General features: G+C 43.8%; 2 protein-coding genes across 3 annotated transcripts; both read left to right on the forward strand.

The window, feature by feature from the left end:
- Positions 1-1,985: 1,985 nt before the first annotated feature.
- LOC124185512 lies at positions 1,986-5,505 on the forward strand. The gene is made up of 3 exons (XM_046576367.1): positions 1,986-2,243; positions 4,230-4,466; positions 5,304-5,505. The coding sequence occupies exons 1-3, from the start codon at positions 2,159-2,161 to the stop codon at positions 5,408-5,410; spliced, it is 429 nt and encodes a 142-aa protein (XP_046432323.1). The 5' UTR covers positions 1,986-2,158; the 3' UTR covers positions 5,411-5,505.
- A 548-nt stretch (positions 5,506-6,053) lies between these two features.
- On the forward strand, positions 6,054-18,909 carry LOC124185510 (acetylcholine receptor subunit beta-like 2). 2 transcript variants are annotated; one of them, XM_046576364.1, is made up of 12 exons: positions 6,054-6,211; positions 6,526-6,683; positions 6,788-6,832; positions 7,043-7,152; positions 7,363-7,543; positions 7,643-7,799; positions 8,873-9,000; positions 9,087-9,262; positions 13,210-13,362; positions 15,527-15,651; positions 17,893-18,005; positions 18,616-18,909. In XM_046576364.1, the coding sequence occupies exons 1-12, from the start codon at positions 6,160-6,162 to the stop codon at positions 18,826-18,828; spliced, it is 1,611 nt and encodes a 536-aa protein (XP_046432320.1). In that variant the 5' UTR covers positions 6,054-6,159; the 3' UTR covers positions 18,829-18,909. The 2 variants fall into 2 exon arrangements, 1 of the variants encoding a protein (XP_046432320.1); XR_006871415.1 differs by lacking the exon at positions 15,527-15,651 and having other exon boundaries at positions 18,616-18,752.
- Positions 18,910-19,211: the final 302 nt, after the last annotated feature.

The raw sequence follows: 19,211 nt of genomic DNA on the forward strand, positions 1-19,211 counted from the left end.
ATATCCTCAACTTGTGAAGAAACGCGTGCCTGCATATAATACGCAAGCGTCACCTTCGTCGAGCAAGAACTTTGAACCGGGTAATTAATTAACAACCCTGTCAGAATATCGCCATTGTTAAACCTTGTCAAAGCTTATAAATTTACGCCATTGGATTAGATCGGTACGTATTTATAGGCCAGTCTTCTTAAAACTGGCCCAACCATCTCCGGAAGCTTTTCAGTTTTGAAAATATTCGCGAAAGAAATGCAAACGGAGAGAAGTAAACAAATTGAAAAAACCACGTGAAAGACACATCTGTAGGTCTTTATAGAACTAATTTACTGGAAACACAGTTTCGATGGTATGAATCTGAGCGTGTGAACTTATCTGATGTAATCTATTTATAATTCGGCTCATCAATTCAGCCATGTAATATAATCTGCAGTCCGCTGTGTATTCACCAGAGAGCTGGTTTGATGTATTCAAAGGATACAGAAATTATGATCCATTCAAACTTGTGTCACTGCAAAGCATGGCGGAACGTAATTCGTTACTTAACGTCTATTTTTCGATGAACACACCGTTCCCGCAATCGACTGATCTCACAACTAGATTACCTGTCTGTCACGTGATTTCACCGTAAAACGGGAACGTCAAGCTAATGCCTTAAATAGAAAAAATATTGATGTTTCGTTGAGTTTTACTAAATCTAAGTTACGCTGGTTTTCAAAAAATATCAAGAGTTTATACATTGCGTGTTATAAATTCGAGCGAATTACTAGAAAATACTTCGATTACTGCCTTACAATTAGTACAAGCATTCTGAGGTAAGTCTGCCTAAGGGCTGTAACTGCAGACACGATGTGTCTACTTCCTCATTTGACCGCGGGTCCCATATCAGAATCTGCATTATTCGAAATCTCTCACAATTCTGTTATCAGGTGGTAAAAAGTCACTGTCTATGCTATTAGGGCGGTATTAAGCACTGACAAATGCATTGTTAGATCAAATTTTCTTTCATACATATAACTGAAAATTTAGTCATCAATTTACTGGAATTATTTCGTAAGTTCTTTATAAACATGTCGCGAATTATATCTGGTTAATCTGACCACTCGACTACAGTTGAAAGTACGATGAATTCACTTGCTTCAAGTACTACGTCCCTACAAAAACTCACTAGTAATCGATCAGCTTAGATAATCGTTTTGTGAATAACAGCGAATTGTGAGATAAAATAATTCGTCACGACATAGTAATTCATTACTATGCGCCATCTCCTGTAATTCAGAAATATGCAAGTACAGTGGTTTTCAGAAAAAAGAGAAAAAAAACACTTCTAATCATCTTTCCTCTTTCGTTTGCTAATATCATTATAAAATTCCTGTATGCGGCCTCATTCTAGAAAAATTTTCCTTCTGCTTTCCAAATATTCTGGAATCACGTCTAATCGATTGCTAAATTTTTTCCCAAAGCGTTGAAACGATTTACCAGAAAAAATGTTCTCGGAGTCTCGACCGTTCGTTGATTTACCAGCTTTGATTCAACAGTCAATCTGAATTCTGCACGGTTGAGATTTCGATCGGCACTCTCAGGATGAAGGCATTACAGAGCGTTCTCCGCATAGTCTAGCCTCTCAGTGACGGTATAGAAAATTGATATTCCCCGAAGAGGCACTTGCTTTGGAATCAAAATCCGCGATGGTATCAGTGCGGGGTAAACGGGATTTCCAAAGTAAATTTTTATATGCAAAAAATCCCTCGGAGGGAGCTTTTAGTGGGATCAGAAGATTCCAGCTCGTGACTCGAAGATAGCCGATTCCGAGGGTCTTGACCATTGTTGTAAAAGGGATAAGTTTTGGGGGATGAGATGGGCAACCACCGCAGAGAAAGGAGTGGGGTGACAATTGCGAAAGCGGGGCAGTTTTCCGGACGGCGGCGCGCGCTGCTCGCTTTTGTCTGCAAGACTCCACGCTCTGATATATAATTCGGGCATACGTGCGAGATGGTCTCAGCCTCCGCGGTCTGAATCATCGCATCACAAGTTTACCGGTCCTCGTCCTCAGCGGACCAAAAACGTATCTCTCCTCTCGCCCAATTCGGCCTCTGTACACCAGTTGCTCGGCCTGCACGCAGTTCCCTCTTCGATTCCTCGAGCATCTTCGGGCCGATTCAAGATGCGGAACGCCCTGATACCCGTCCTCGGAGTCCTCGTCCTTTGCCACGTCTTTGAATTCGTCCAACCGTACTACGTACCTTACGGTGAGTCCTGTTCATCGAATAGCTCGACAAACTTTTCCTTAGATTCGTGAACGCTGTATAATTTTTCGACGAAAATTCGCCTGCAAGTTTCTCACTGGCGGTAGAACGAATTCTCTCCATTTCAGACGCGCCGACTCTGAATTCCGGTTCTATTTCACCCATTAATATCGGCGATGAAGATGAAAATAGACTCAGCGCCGACGGTGCATTCTCTAATCAAAATTTCCTGCGTTTCTGTATCACGACGCGCAGTTTGCGTGCTCCAATTGTCTCGCCGGAAGAAATTATTATAAGATGACGACTGTAACTCGAGCTTTTCCATCATCGTTTTATAGAGTTGTTGTAGACGTGGCGAAGAGTGGCTAGGTACTGAGTTATAATCGGTCGAATTTCGTGCCGCGTGAATTCTCACGTATAATACTTTACACATTACTTCGAAGGTTTAACTTTAATTTATTTATTTTTTCCCGATGTCGTGACGAAATATTGTTCGGCAAAGCTGACTTCAAAATCTCTCGTCACCAATATTCACTAGCAACCACACAATCGTCTGTTATTTTCCGCCTGAGCAAGAGAGAAGGATTTTTTTTTCATTCAGCGTCGAACCAAGATAATAGAAATCAGAGCTGGTACAAATATTAGCGTCTAAAATTAACTTTTAATTAATTTCTTTCCCTTGTTTTAATTGCAATACAAACAGGCTGACTTTTTGATATCAATCGAAACTCGTGCTGTTGATATAACGCCGTGACGACGCTTTTAAGCTAAGTGTCCGGTGAAAAGAACTACAGGGGAAGAAGGGAGATGTTTCGAAAAAACTTTCCGGCATCTTAGACTCCCAGCGAATCAAACACGCGCGTCTCTTTATTCGGTGACTGGATATATTTGGATGAAAGTACAACGTGTAATACGAGCTAAGTAAGTTTGTCCCGTGCGCGCAATCTATTAAGATTTATCCGTTCGCCGTAAGTGCGTCGCTGACTGACTCTTGAGCCAACGTAGCTACGTATCGTGTAGGATGGGTAAATTAGTCGATTATTTATAATCTCGACTTGCATTAGCGTGTAACCACAACCTCGCTCTCTCATCCTCTGTAATAATTTAAACCGTCCTGACAACATCGCTCTTCTTGACCCCCGCGAGGACACGATTTGCCGCGTATAAAATGCGCTCCAGTTTCACTATGGACAGTTCTGTGAGGTGTTGAATGGGTGACAGATAGTGTTCGGGAAACGCATTGTTGTTCGGTCTGACCGTGCCGCTACCAACTTTATCTCAATTGTGAAGTCCTGCATCTGGAAACAGAGGCAAAGAACGTCGGAGGCAAATAATCGGGGTTGAACTCAGGGGAAAGTGAAGTATCTATAAAATTTCACGCTGGTAGAGAAATTTGACAATCATAATTTGCGGGGAATTTTAACTGTGCTTTGTGATGTAGGTTGTGGGTTTGACATCTACAACCGATATTTTGGGCTGGGACGGAGGTGTGCCAAAGGTGTTGATTCGCTCTTTTGGCCAAATTTGAAAATTCAGGCTCGATAGTATAAAGAACTGGATAGAGTCTGACGCCCACAAAGAATCTTCAATAACATTCTTATAGGATTTATTTTTAGGAGCTTTTCACGAATTCCTTGCGCGTCTTGAAAGAGTGTTTGACGGTACGGTTTTACCGTCACAGTTCACCTTCCTTTTCAAATAAAAACAGGTGGCATTCCACGCCTTCAGAGTCGTCACTGTAGAGTTGAAATAAAACGGACTCTCCTAAAATACGGTCGAAGTCGATCGGTTGAGATGTATAAGATTTTACGAGAATATTCTTGCAAAACCGCCACTCGATAAAAATTGCGCGAAATATATCTTTCGCAATATTGATATTTGTGAGAAATAACTTATCTGTACTTTGTTAAAGACATAAGATATTGCAAAAATGTAATTGCTCATCAATTCCAAACTGGTTCTCCTCAAACATTTACCCTGAATTTTCAGACTCACCGCCGCAAATCATTTGGGAAGTTCCAACGGAGGATGTGATTGTGAAACGGTTACAGGAGTCGTCGAGTGGCCGATTTATGCTTCGCGTGTGGCCGAGTTCTCCTCCGTCTAGGCCTTCGACCAAACGTTACTTGCCCTATCATCCGGTGGCACGATTCCGAGGAGTCAGCCCTCCGGATACCCGTTCAGGATTTTCGGTACCGCGAAGGCTTCCTTATCAAAACAAACAAAGTATGCATTACACGTTGTTCTTACTGTTGATAGCAGAAATCGATACGCATACGCACAGCACAGGTTACATGAATATTGATTAACGTGTGGGCTTGTGTTCACAATCTGGTAGAGGATAAATTGAACAAAGTTTTCGCAGTGGCCCAATTACAGAGGGGATCATATTTCCGGTGTGATTAAATATTATTGCGTCATTTTTTGTGAAATTAAATTAGCACGTAAAAAATTACTCTCCGCGTTACAAACATTGTACTCATTTGTTACAACGGTTATATCCATGTATCGTATCATATTTTCCGAGGTACAGAAATAACAATGCGATATGTAATATGGAACAAAGTCATGCAGCGGTAAGGTTCTTACACGTGACCGTAGGTATCATACAACGTCAGCTACCTAATTTTCAGACTCTAGTTTCGTAGCCAATTAATAAAATGATTAATCGTCGCGAGGGTTATCCTCGATGCCGCATATTCGGTAACAGTACTTAATGAGGGACGAAAATGGCATCGAAAGAGGGAACCGACAATAAAGCTTAGACGGGGAAGAAGAATTATAATGGTCGGCTGATCCAACCTTCGAGCCTCCATGCGAGATTGAATATGTCATTGTTGTTCGCTCGTAATTATTCACGCGTAAAAGCGATCCCGCGTGGGTGGAAACTAGCAATAAACGTATACGTGTAAAAGAAATTTGTCACCTTCGTTACCGCGTGCTAATTTTTAACCGTAAGAAACTTGATGGGGATTTTGTTTCCCAAAAAAGAGTCACAAATAAAACCCACGTATCAGAAACAAATCTGCAGTATTTAATAGACGTGTTTCGTTAAAATTCCAGGTATTTCGAGACCTCCTTTGACCGCTGCTGAGCTTTTATCCCTCCTGACGAAGGAGCGTTTCCTTGTGCCCAGGAACCGCGCTCTACGCTTTGGCATGTCACGATAAGCTTACCGATATCGTACCGCAAGCGATATTATTATTACGACACCTATATTTCCTCTGTATATATCCGGAATAAAAACATTATTTATTTGAACGCAGCTCTGTAGATTTGATTTTCATTGTTTTGCAATAAATTTGCTGCGCAGGAAAAACGACCCTCTACCTCAAGAATATCGTTAAGAAATTTGAACATTCCGAAGTATTTTAACTAGATCTAAGGGGCGAATGATTCGAGCTGACTTAACAGCATTGAAAAATGATGATACCTGAATATTGTAAGTTATCCTAATATACAAATACAAGTATAATAATTGGTATTCGAGAGAAATTATTCGATGAGATCTCTCCCGACTCGCGAGCTGGAAACTGTCGGCCATAATATTAAAGAAGACGAACCTTTTTTCCATGGGTGAAAAGTTGAATATTTCAGAAACTCATTCTCGTCGACACCTGCTAGTGACTTTGTTCAGCGGTGTTTTAAGAGCGCAACTTGAACGGCAGGGGAGCTGCAGCTTTTAGTCGAGGGGTGCGACATTGGTAATTCGAAATTCAAGCAAGGGTTGAAAAGTGGCAGCGCATGTGCTGCAAGGTGAAGCCGTAAAGAGGCGAGTCAGGTTATCAGTTGGAAAGTTTTGCGGCGCCAGCGTCGGCTATCGACCTTGCGTCTCGGAGGGATGCTGCGCCCCTAATGGCCGCCGAATCTTGGCTGCACGTTGAAATGCTCTCGTGATTTTGTATCCTCGGTGCCAACGATGAAAGAACGTCTGCTTCTTGCGCTGCTCTTTTCCCTGAGCGTAACAAGCGGTGAGTAAGACACGTAAGAAGAATCTGAGAGAATTTTCTCGGAATATATTACTTAACGCGATCTTGGTTAACGTTACCAATTGCGATTGGTTTTTGTTTTGATCAGTAAACCTATTCGAAACTTTTCGATCGATTGTTAAATCGTCTGTTTTGACGTTGATAGACAACTGGTTTTATCAAGTATGATGCTCTGCATGGTTGGGTTGAATCATTTCAATTTTTGTTCTCAATTTCAACTGTCATTTTATCCACGTGAGTTTCTTCCATTTATCACACTGATCTCAGTTAAATGAATTATCAATTTTTCTTCTTAGGAAAATCCGTGGTGAAGACTTTCGAAGCTAATCCTGATACCAAACGGCTCTACGATGACTTGTTGTCTAATTACAACCGACTCATTCGGCCAGTTATTAATAACACTGAAACTCTCACCGTGTGGCTGGGATTGAAGTTGTCACAGCTTATAGAAATGGTGAGTCTTTTTTGTCTTTTGTTCATTTGATGCTCTAGCCGGAATTACGGTCATTAGTAGTTGTGACATCGCAGTGATATTTTTGCTACTTTTTTTTTTTGCAGAATCTGAAGAACCAGGTGATGACTACCAACGTATGGGTCGAACAGGTGAGCGGGAAAATTTTTTGGAATAAGACTGGATAAGAGAGAGTTCCAGCGACGTTGCAATTGTCCCACAATTCTTGTACTGATCAGATATGAAAGTCTTTGCAATAATAGTTCGAGTTTGAATAGTCAATCGAAGAATTACTGTTCGCTACGATGTTCCACTGATCTAGTAACCCATTTTTATCATGATACTGTTTCACTGTTGTGTAGAAATGGTTCGACTACAAGCTGCGGTGGGATCCGGACGAATACGGTGGAGTAGAAATGCTTTACGTACCTTCAGAAAATATCTGGCTACCTGACATCGTTCTTTACAACAAGTAAGTCCTTACGAAGTGTATAATCTTGCCTTTCCTCCATTTATCTCACTTTCAATTAAACGCTATTGAAATTCGATAGCGATTAACCCTGGTGGTGAAATCAATTATCGAACAGTAAAGACTGCACTATGGATTCCGTCGGTGTTGACTTGACATACGTGATGATTATGCTTCTGGAGAAATTTCTAAAGCTCTGCATTCTGAATTCAGTGCAGACGGAAATTATGAAGTGACGTTGATGACAAAGGCGACCCTGAAGTACACCGGTGAAGTATTTTGGAAGCCACCAGCCATATATAAGTCTTCCTGCGAGATAAACGTTGAGTATTTTCCCTTTGACGAACAGTCATGCATCATGAAATTCGGTTCATGGACCTACAACGGTGTGCAGGTGAGAGAATGATTGATCGATCAAAGGCGTCTACGGTTTCATTCCATGCTTCATCCACGAAAAAGTAACATCCCATTGTTGTATTTTTGTTTCTTTCAGGTGGATTTGAAGCACATGGAACAAATTTCTGGCAGCAACTTGGTGCACGTTGGTATCGACCTATCCGAGTTTTACCTTTCGGTTGAATGGGACATTCTCGAGGTACCGGCAGCTCGCAACGAAGAGTATTACCCTTGTTGTACCGAGCCCTACTCTGGTGGGTATTCTATTCCATCCGTATTTCCTTGCGAGAGTGACCTACAGGTCGGTAATACCGGCCGTAGTGAAGTCTGGTCTCTTTTGACGATGTCCGAAACCCATGGAAGAAGTCAAAATGAGTCCTCAAGCTCCTCGTGCAGAGTATTGCTGTACTACAAAAGCAATTGCAGAAAATTAAAGCGGGCGTACCGACCGAAACGGATCACAAGTCTGCAGATCACATGCGAAACTTAACCCACGAGTCTCTTTTGCATCCAAGAATGGTCAACATACCTTCCTCTTTGGTTATCCAAAACGATAAAAGAAGGGAACTGTAAGGTCGTGATTATACAGGATTTTGATTCTGAACGTATTGTAATTCAAGTATTTTTCGAAAATTTGTTCATACAAATTAAGAGAACGCGCACCTTTTCATTCATTCGATTATGCGATCCCGGACTAGATCTTTAGGAAACTGTTTCTGACTTCGGCTGGTTTAACTGTGCGTTGAATGTTTGAGTTACCGATGATCAAGCCACTATTTGTTCGGAGGCTCGACCGCTGGCTATGTGATCAATGTATCTCAAGTGAATACAGCGATTGATTTGCCAAAGCTCCAAGGCCTCAGGGCCAAGTGACCCGACCGTCCGGCCATGAGGTCTGGCCTACGGTAAATCGTCCGAGTCTATTTAACTTCGATCAATCGAAGGCCAACAATAAGCTGGCAGATAAAATGCAACGCTGGTCTTTGCCTCCCTGATTTCTGATAACAATAATGTCATTATGGGCTAACTAATGTCATCACATTAGCCGCTTATAAGCGTGAGTAATGTACCCTGCGTCGTCCCCGCAGTGCTGAAACGATTTCGGGGGCAGTTTAGTGGGTCGTTATCGTTATTGTGCTATATTAGAATTTATTCCAACGAAGTGGTGAAAATATGATGGTGAGAACTGGAAACAGAGCTTTCGGAGTGGAAATACAGTATCTGCATGTGGAACTGAGGTTCGTCAGCTTGTTCGGAATGTTTGTGCGAAAATGGTTCGGCCCTCGATTACGGGCAATGATCGATTTGTTAACTGCTTGTGTTTCAGATATCACCTTCAACATCACCATGAGGAGGAAAACCCTTTTCTATACTGTAAATCTGATAATTCCGTGCGTGGGGATCACGTTCCTGACCGTTCTCGTATTCTACCTGCCAAGTGACTCCGGGGAAAAGGCACGTGTGGCCAATAACAGTTTGAAAGAAAGCGAACCTTGTACTCCGTGAACGTGTTAAATTTGAAAAGACTTTCGTATGCACAGGTCGCCCTCTGCGCCTCGATCCTTCTATCACTGACGGTGTTCTTTCTACTTCTCGCCGAAATCATACCACCGACATCACTGGCCGTACCTTTGCTCGGGAAGTACTTGCTCTTCACCATGATACTCGTCACATTGTCAATCTGGGTCACCGTCTGCGTCCTCAACGTTCACTTTAGGTAAGTTCACGACGTGATTGGAAATAATTATTTTTACACCGCGTCAACTTATCCTCACTCGACTTTGCTCGTGAAAGGGGATGCGCGTGTAAAAGATTATTGAATAATATAAAGTTAAGCTGGAAATGAATCAAAATCGAAGTCTTTGAAGAATTTAAAATAGAAAATGACCACGTGGATTTATACACGTACCGTTGAAACTTCGTACAGTTGCCGCAACGAGAAAGGTCTAGACATCGACCACGGTGAAGGATGATGAATGAAGAGGTAACGGAGAGCCGTTCGGAGTATAAACGAATCGGAGAATGAACGTCTGGCTGGAGCTTTCACGTTATAGTGCTTTCACAATGGATTTTAAGACTTTTTATCGCGAGACGGGCGCCCTTTGTAGTGTTTGACGTATGGTCCGCTTAACTGTTATTGCTTCTAAATATTATCCATGAAAATGATTTAACTGCGCGATATACGTACCAACGGAAAAAAAAATGGAAGAGTCAAAGATATTGAAAAATTTTCAAACTATTTCCAAGTGTAATTCGTCACGATTCGTGAGCAGCTTATGATTTCCTCTGAGTCATGGGTGGGTTGCAATTTTATATTCGTGGGTCTTCGGATCCCCTGCTTATACAGCTAGTAACCGAACCCGAACGAAATATTGCGAAAGAATATTTTCTGGGCGTGCGGATAAGAGGATGAGCCTAAAAATGCTGATACGGTGCGATATAGGCAGGGCATTTTGGTGTTATACCCATCGATAGTCCTGTAAATCACAACTCTACGAGATGAAAAGGGGTTGCTTGCAGATGACGTAGGTTCCCGTTAGAACCGAGGGTGGTTAACCAGCCTTTCCCGGTGTCCGGGTATAAGCGCCGCTGCCCAACGGAGGGGTGTTATAGTTGTTAGGATAACGGCACTGGGGGCGGAACGGGGTTAGCCACCCTTTTGTTAATCACGGGCAACGTTGGCCGGTCAGCCCTGTTTCAGCATTCCGTGAGATTTCACCGATGTGTCTCGGGGTCGAAAGCATAATTATTTTTCACACCCATCAAACGCAACTAACCACCTCAAGGTTATAACGTAAAGTTCACCCCTTCATCGAATGTCAGAGACATCAAAATGTACGGAGCTACAGAATTGTCCGAGGCATGTCGGACGAATTTCCAGGTACAGTGCATCGTTTTCTGGTCTGAACGGTACGTTTCACTCGCAGTCAAGGCTTTACATCAAAGACGGTACGATATCTGTCTCCAACACGGTTATAGTTGAAATTGAATCGCTGTACACGTACATCGTACCACATACATCACGCACGCTTACGCGATGCATATACGTTAGGTTGGCATGCGGGAGTACCGAGGCGGTTTATCGCTGCGGATGTGAACCTCATTGGCACGACGTTAACTCCGTTTCACCATCAGGTCCATTTTGGGTGAGCCACAAAGGCTCGCCACGGAGGCATCTCAGCTGCTCGTAAATTTTCATCACAGTAAAGTACCGCGCGGCCGAGGCACCTCGAAAACCGTAACGAAGTATAACCCTATCTTTTGGTACCGAAGTTTACGAACCGGAAGCATCGCACTAACACTGTTTCTCGCTTGAATGTAAGATACAGATGGGGTGGGTGAGCGTGTACCTACATACTGATATGTATATCGCAGATAGAGTTGTCGGGACTTGAAAATTGGCGGTATCATGACGAGGGTTGTTACCGACACGCAACAAAGCGGTGAATTAGAAATCAACTAGCAGCTTTGGCGACCATCCTATCCACTCCAGGGGAGAAAACTCGTTCTGTCACAGTTAGTGCCTGTAACAAAGTTGTAAAATTTACAGCAGCGAGTACGCTGGCAGTAATTCGAGCCCAGCTCGTGAAAGCATCGCGTATCAGCTCGTAGGTCCGTGACTTCGGATCGAGTCACGAAACGGTCGAGACCTTTACGCCCCTTCGTCCGCGGTTCGTAAATCACGGCACCGCAAAGTGCAGCGTAAGATTGGGCGTGGAATCGCGGAATCTATAAGATTCCGGGGAGCAAGATCAGCTCTCCCCTCAGCCACGTAAATGTAAAGAGTCCGTGACGTTGCAGGCGAATCTCCGAATCGGCATAGCTGAGAAACCAGCTGGGATCCCGGTTGTTCTTACGAGTCCCATGGGGTCACTCAGCACACGTTATACTGCCTGTAATTTATTATCCGATGGGTAGTGCGCCGCTCGAGGGGGACGCGATGAAGTAGATTCCGAAGCTTAAGACGCTCCACTAACGATTCAACCGCACTGGGACCGGATTTCGGCTTTGAATCAACCGGCAAATTCGAGAATATACGAGAACGCACTTTTCCTTTGGCTATACAGGATGTTTCCTGTAGAGGAAAATTTCACACCGTTAAAGTGACTTTTTGTCATTGCTGGTCTCGATGTAAACTCATCCAAGTATACCTCGTCGCTTGCCTTACTGCTTTCCCCGCCTGGCGCTTGCTCACCACTGTTTCGATCGTGCAACGGAGAGGTTCAGCTGTCCTCTCTCTTTTTAATAACGGCAGTTTATCTCTATAAGTCTATGCTTTAACCGCGTTACGTACCGATAACTAGGCAGGTCTGTTTCAACGGTATTTGCGCTCTTCAGTGGTAGGCAATGCAACGTACTGCTGCGTTTACTCTGAAGTATCCCGTATACACAGATACGCGATGTAGCGAGTTTCGCGACCTGATTTTTTTCCAGCAATTATATTCCAGAGTTATAAAAAATTCGAACGTTTCAACCTGCTAGGGGATTATATGCGAATATAATTTTTACGGGTATTGTTTCGAATTGAATTTTAATATCCCCTCGAGATAAAAATAGGAGCATGTATTATGTATTAACTCATACAGGTGCAATTTTGCGTAAATTGCTTCGATCCGTGCGCGGAGGAAATTCGACGTTATAATAGGGGGTGATTCTGGGGGTTGATCTGTTCCGCCAGATTAGCCAACGCCGCATAGCTATATTCGGTGTTGAATATCGCCCCGAATCAGATGACGGGATATTGAGGTAACGTGTGACGGAAATAAGATGGCGGAGACCGGAAAGTGGTCCCGTGTGACACGCCAGGATTGCGAATCCCGGAATTCTACGAAAGCTGCTCTTCCCGGAGGGGAAGGAAGGGAACTGAGGAGACGAGGGAGGCGATTCTTTATGGAGTTGTAAATTCGCGGACGGTTAGTTTCGAGCTTGACCTGGCGCCAGTTTTCGCCCACAAGGGCCAAACGCGTCGAGTTACAGAGTTTTGCCGCATTGACCCAGAAGATATTCCTCGGTTCAGACTCCGGGTCAATGAGGTCGACCGTTTCTTACTCGCGACACACCTCCCTTTTCCCCACCGATGTGGAGCCGAAATCACCTGATACCGCAATTCGCGGTAGGAAATAAAGAAAGTTTTTACACCGTTCACCGTTCCGATCGCGTATTATAGATAGCTGTGAACCTAAAGATATATATATATACATATAATATATGAATCACATCTGTCTAATCTCATTATATTCAAACGGGAAGAAAATTCCTGTTAAAAAAAAAAAATAATAGAGATAGAGATAGAAGAATTATTTTCGATGCAGAAAAAGTTGAGCTTGAGTTTTGCAAACTAAATACAATATAATGGATCTATGGTTCTGCAAGTAACGTCCCGTTTGCACAGAATTTTTCAGTATAGTCGAACTAGTTTCATAAATGAAAAAAAACTTTTCTCCCCATTCAGTGTCGTTCAACTATATCCTTGATCCGGGTTAAGCTTATCAATCGTAGATACGAGGCTCGCCTTTGTGAGGCGAATAATATTCAAAGTTTGCTGGATATTATGAACCGAAGGATATTATATAACCACGGGTATTGCTGATATTTGTTCTATCTCTCTCACACACTCTGGTTATTCTGCGGGCAGGGATAACCGGATATTTCTCTGATGCGCAGGTCACCGTCGACCCACAACATGTCGCCCTGGGTTCAGCGAGTTTTTCTCAACTGGATGCCCCGCGTCCTCATGATGCGTCGGACCCCCTATTCCACCCCGGAGTACGACGACACCTACATCGACAACGGATACACCAACGAAATTGACTGCAGGTGGGTCTGAGAAAAAGAGGAAAACAAAAAAAAAAAAGGAAACGGAAAGTTGAAAACCTCGCGATACCCTCGACCCTCAGGATCTCGGTGATAATCCGTTAATTTTTCGGATAACGGTCTACAGCTTTGAGAAAAATCTTTGAGGCGGGAAGTCTAGCACGCTCAAGCCGGAATTAAGTGCAGGAAATTAATCAAGGCGGAAAGAGGAGCGCTTATCGTTTAAATCACTCTCGCATCGTGCATCTTGACACTCGGTTTTCCATCCTATCTTCTCAATCTTGGAAAGGGTTTCATTGGATATCTCGAGTCCTGGTCGCTTGGGCAGTCCGCAGTTTGAACTGATTTATTTGGTTTTTGCCACGCAGTCCTACTATTCTACTCTTGCATCAACTGTATCAATCCTCATAGATCAAGTATAAGACGTTTCGGTCGGTAGTTTCGAAACCATAGATGACAGAATGTTTTTCGTGCTGAAACGATTACGCGGCTCGGAGGGCAATCCCTGTCCCTCGTGGTGCAAAACCAGCTGGAATCATTCATAGAAAAAGAGGGAGAGCGGTTGATTGGCCCAATAGATTTTCTTCATTCGCCGTTTTTCCACCTAACGCGGGAGGCTCCCGATCGCTCTTCAAGTCCGAAAAGTGAGTCCCAAGAGTTACTTTCCTAGATAATAGTTCCCCGGTGATCCGTTGGCCACACCGTCTTCTTCCTTCGGTTGAGTTTACCGGAGGCATCGATTTCCAACGCTCCGCTGAACGGCGGGGAAAAGAATTTACTCGTTTCCTCACGGCTGGCGACGCCATCCTTGACCTAATTAATTAGGGGTATAATACAGTTGCGGGGATTTCACAAATGTATCGGGTACTGTTCGGGGCGGATAGTTTTGATAAGAAATTCCCCTTTCCCGACCACCAACACCGTTACCAGACAGGTAGTTTAATAAATTTGAAAGATGATGTTTGCGAGGATATTTTGATGTATTTTTATGGCTTTATAAAGGGGAAGTTATTTTCTATCGTTTTGTATTTCTGATAGATTGCGTAGGTGATGTCGCCTTGACGACCTTTTCGATGCTGTTTCTTTCTTTGAAACCATCGCATTTTTTTACAGAGGACTCGTGCGGGGGCGGTAAAGCCTGTGATTGGTGGAAATTGGTTAACCCCTCCTTGCAGGGGGTGACTAAGAATTATTTTCTCATTACAATCACGTTCCCACGAGTCCTGCATCGCCAGTCGAACTCTCGAAGGACCTCAAGAGTCGATCTGGCTAATGTCTAGAATGACAAACGGCAAACCCAAGAGGCTAGTCGCGGCGTAAAACTTACGTTAGCCTAGCTCTGTACAAATTCAGAAATAGATTATGATTAATATTATGTTAGAGAAGCACAATTAGTCACATGAAAAACTAAATTGGGATAAAATATAAAGAAACGTGGCTTGGTACGGGAGAGTTACCAGAGATATCGAAGCTTCTAGTTTTCATGCATTCGTGTGAATCGATCTGTACTCTTTCGATATGAGATGAAAATAATACGAAAAATATGGGAACCCATTTTTATCTCCTTTCTAAAAAATCGACACAAAAAGTAGTTTTGAACGGATTCAAACTATTAGTGGACACGTTGTAAAATATGATTGATAGTATTTTTACCCAGTACTGTATTTTGACTGATAAGAAAAATTTGTACGGCTGCCTATAAATTTTTTCATTTTTTTCACCCTCACCTGCGATAGGATTTTCTTCGACCTCACCGGGTTCAAGCGTCAGTCCATCCGTCAACTCAGTTTGAGTTATGTGGGCACGGCTATCTGTTTTGGGGTAGGTGAAGAAGCTGAAGGTGTTAAATGAACCGGGAAAAAAGAAGCTGGCTGGCTCAGCCCTGAGATCAATGTTCGGTGGGTGAAAAACCGTAACATCAGTTTGATCCCGGGGAAGATCGGGCGGCGAGTAAAGTTTTCGCCAGCTGTAGAGAAAGAGGAGGCAGGGAAGGCCCGGTTTGTTGGTCTTCACCAAACACGATTTATCATCCGAAGTAATGCTGGCAAATTGGCCGCCGGTGCAGCCTCGGCATCGGTTTCCCGGGTGCAGCGGCTACCCGGCTACCACCTATACACCCGCAAAACTTTGTATCATTTTCCAACTTCCGTGTATTGTTTGCTTACAGCTTCCGCGATAGCATCAGCGACTACCCGTCGGAGCTGAAGGGTAGTCCCGAGGGTTTCGAGAGCGTGGCCGCAGCCTACAAGAACGCCCTCGACGAGGAGGGTCGACACGTTCCTCACGCTTCCGGTAAGAGGGGCGGTTTTCATCTCACCTGAGCCTCTAATTTCGCAGCGCAAGTTATCGCGTTGTGCCAATTTTTTTCCAGCTCCAGCTTGCACTCGTTCCTCGCAATTGTTTATCACCCCAAGCTCTTCACGTACATTCATAATGCACGAACATACATGGTGTATAGGGTATCTATACACTCGGTGAAAAGGTAGGCAAATACCGAGTGGCGTAATCGTATTTTCTACGGGGGTCGGAATAACATTGACTTTAATTCGCACAATGAGGCGGTGTCTGTGTACTTGTAGCGGGCAAAACAATGAATGCGAATTGAATTAGCACCGCGTGTACGAGCCGCCCGCTTTCAATCCGCCCCCTGATTTCCTGGTCCTTTAATTCACCCCCGTTTCCGCCTTCTCGTCGACACGGCCCTGTCACTCGGGGCTGAGCTACGCGCGACTCGTCGTAAAAAACCATCCCTGTATTCGTTTGCGCCGTTTCATGCGCCGATCATCGTGATTGAAAAACTGAATTTCATCGCGGCTTTGGGTGCACACGCGGTTTATGTATCAACTGCAGCAGCAGTACCGCGGTCGTTTATCCGCTCGACTGTGGTTGTCGACCACTTCAATTGACGGTGCAGCTAATGCGAATCGTCAAATTTTCACGGACCGTTAAAACTACTCTCGCGGGTCAAACGATCGTGAGTGATACGTTTCATCGAGAGCAAATTTAGTACGATTGAGCAATGAAAAATGGATTGGGTAAGAGTTACGTCTGATGCTGTTTTAACAGACATTACGATTGTTAGTATTATATTTTATTCTGCCGCGATATTGGTAAAGGATGAAAACTGATGGTCGGATTGGGAGACTGACTCGCAACGCAACTTTGGTTCGAATTTATTGAGACGTGATTCGAAAATGCGTAACGGTACTGCGAAAGAGTCCGTCAAGTTTTTTTCCCAAGGAACCTTCAAGCGGAATTAAAATGGAAAATACCGTAGCCGCGTAGCATATTTGAGGTGCCTTTTTCACGTCCAAGTTTCACGAAGGGAGGGATAGAGGGAGATGGTTTTAAAACAGCGCAGGTATGTAAGCGATTGTCTCCAGATCTCTCGGGGACGATATTTTTCTGACGTATATTAGCGAAGCGTCGACGTCGTCGCCCCTTGAACGAGGGTCGAAGGCGTACCGGCGGAAAAAGAAGAATAAGAAGAAGTAGAAGCAAAGGCAGCGGGAAGAAAAAAGTGTCGGGATAAAAGAAAGAAACTCTCAGGCGTTAAAACCTCCCTCTTAAAAATCCACCCGCGCCGCGCTCGTATCCCGTGGGTGTTGAACCTGGTCACCTCGACATCGGTCGTAAAAGATCTCGAGTAGTGACGTATATGATAGTCCTGCGACAAAGTGGATGATAGGAAACGGACGGGGGTCACTATCCCGACACCGTTAGGCCAGACTCGAGGTAGGAGCCGAACCCTATTTCCGGCAAACCCTCCGTATCTGGGTACCAAGATCCTGTTTATTCGAACATCTGCATAGGTCGGTTTACGTCAATTTTATACCGTGATAAAAAACACTCAACTGTATTCCGATAGTCGAAATAACCGCGGATAAAGTCTCATCCTCGCAAACGTGGTATACGTACGGACCTGGAAAGATACTGGAATTCGAATAGCTCTGCGATGTGTTTTGAATAAATAACCGCACGAGCTGCATTAGCACGGAAATGAAATATATGGAGGCCGGGATAAGACTGTGTAGCTAATAAAGATACCGCCGGTTAAAGGGAACGTTGTTTCAATATTTTATCAGCCCCCGCCGCTCCTTTCATGTTCGGAGGGAGGCCTAATATAGCCTCTGCGATGCTGGTGTGTTCCTGGAGGGAGACGGGAAAAGGGGTTGAGGGTGCGAAACCTCTCGAAATCGGCGGGGGCCTCGATCTAATGAATGGAAGAAAAAGTTGCCCGCCCTTGTCTTAGCACCCCCTGGAGTGAAGAGGACCAGGAGTGCGAGTCGAGGGTTCGGATGAGTGCCAATACTTGTTCGACAAATTTAAATAGCCCCGAAAAAGCCAATCGGATAGAATCGAGGCGTGCGATCCCAGGAGAGAGCTCAAACGTTCGAGCCGGAAATTCCGTCGAGGAGTCGAAGATTCAGCGTCGGGTCAGATGATCTTCGAGTGATCTCCGCATGGCGGATTTTACCAAGACTTTCCATTTCTTCGAATCATTGATCAGGCGTCGTGTGTTTTTATTTTCAGTAACCGACAGCGAGAACACGATGCCGCGGCACTTATCTCCTGACGTCATATCCGCCCTCCAGGGAGTCCGATTCATCGCGCAGCACATAAAGGACGCTGACAAGGACAACGAGGTGAGCACGCAATTCGAAGGTATTCCGCGTTCGCGCCCGACTGATAAAAAACTGAATTCTACCGTGCGGTCAAATGGGGATGAAAAAAATTCCCGTTCAAACTTTGGGGTGTTGGCCAATGCTGAGGAGGGGGTCGACATTAATTATTAAAATGTTCAACGACGCGTTCGCAGGGTCGTTCAAGTTTTCGGCTTCTAACCCTCATTATAAATTGCCTGTCAGTTACATTCGGAACTTTTCTCTTGCGCTGTTTACTCGCCAGGTTATTAAATCGTGTTAAACCTAATAGCTAGGCTATCACTTTAGCCAACAACTCATTTCCTCCGTACGTAACGTCGTTTATGTGCTGACTGTTGAGTCCCGTGTAACACGCAGTTCCCCGCCTTCAGAATCGATTACCGATTGAACGAAATTTATCGCGATTTTGCAAAACAAATTGTAGGTACCCTCTTTTTTCCCTTTCGTTGAAAAAACTGCCCAATTTTCAGTAAAGACACTGATAATAAATTAGGAATATTTGAATTACTTTTTGCAATCGTTTGAATTCGAAAACGAAACCCTGATAAGTTTCATATTTATAGTGTCACGGAATGAAAATGTATGTTTTTAGGTGATCGAGGACTGGAAGTTTGTTGCTATGGTTTTGGACAGATTCTTCCTCTGGGTTTTTACTCTGGCCTGTATCGGCGGGACCATGGGTATAATTTTCCAGGCGCCCAGCCTCTACGATACGCGGAAACCAGTCGACCAATTACTTTCCGGGATTCCACTGCGTAAAGGGAATTTCGTACTTCCGCCCGAAGTCTTCTTGCCTGACGAATAATTAATTTTACCCGTAATGTAATCAACGAATATCACTGTATTCTTAAGAACTGCAACGAAATCGATGCCAATAAAAAAAAAATTAAGAAAAAAACTAATTTCTCGGATTTTTTTCCTTCTCACTCAAGCTCCAAACGCGTTTATGATATTATACTAAACGAATTTCGGTGTAATTTTTTAATTGACTCATCAATCATTCGATTATCTGTAGATTTAATTCCACTGAAAACCGATTAGTTTTTCAATCACGCTTAATCTTATTATTGATTATCGAATACTTTCGATGAACGAATTTCAACCTGCGTGTTAGGACATGTATATAAGCACATTTAACAAAGTTTAAGAGGTATAAACAGAGAACAAGTTAAAGATCGGAAACTCGAG

The sequence above is a fragment of the Neodiprion fabricii genome, chromosome 6 (assembly GCF_021155785.1).
Source record: "Neodiprion fabricii isolate iyNeoFabr1 chromosome 6, iyNeoFabr1.1, whole genome shotgun sequence".
Lineage (NCBI taxonomy): Eukaryota > Metazoa > Arthropoda > Insecta > Hymenoptera > Diprionidae > Neodiprion > Neodiprion fabricii.

What these genes read in the sequence shown, in the direction of transcription:
- LOC124185512 (XM_046576367.1), top strand. Translation starts at nt 2,159, where the DNA reads ATGCGGAACGCCCTGATACCCGTCCTCGGAGTCCTCGTCCTTTGCCAC. An exon ending in ACCGTACTACGTACCTTACG is followed by an intron (nt 2,244 to 4,229) that starts GTGAGTCCTGTT and finishes CTGAATTTTCAG; the next exon opens with ACTCACCGCCGCAAATCATT. An exon ending in TCCTTATCAAAACAAACAAA is followed by an intron (nt 4,467 to 5,303) that starts GTATGCATTACA and finishes TTAAAATTCCAG; the next exon opens with GTATTTCGAGACCTCCTTTG.
- LOC124185510 (XM_046576364.1), top strand. Translation starts at nt 6,160, where the DNA reads ATGAAAGAACGTCTGCTTCTTGCGCTGCTCTTTTCCCTGAGCGTAACA. An exon ending in CCAACGTATGGGTCGAACAG is followed by an intron (nt 6,833 to 7,042) that starts GTGAGCGGGAAA and finishes ACTGTTGTGTAG; the next exon opens with AAATGGTTCGACTACAAGCT. An exon ending in ACACGTTCCTCACGCTTCCG is followed by an intron (nt 15,652 to 17,892) that starts GTAAGAGGGGCG and finishes TTTTATTTTCAG; the next exon opens with TAACCGACAGCGAGAACACG.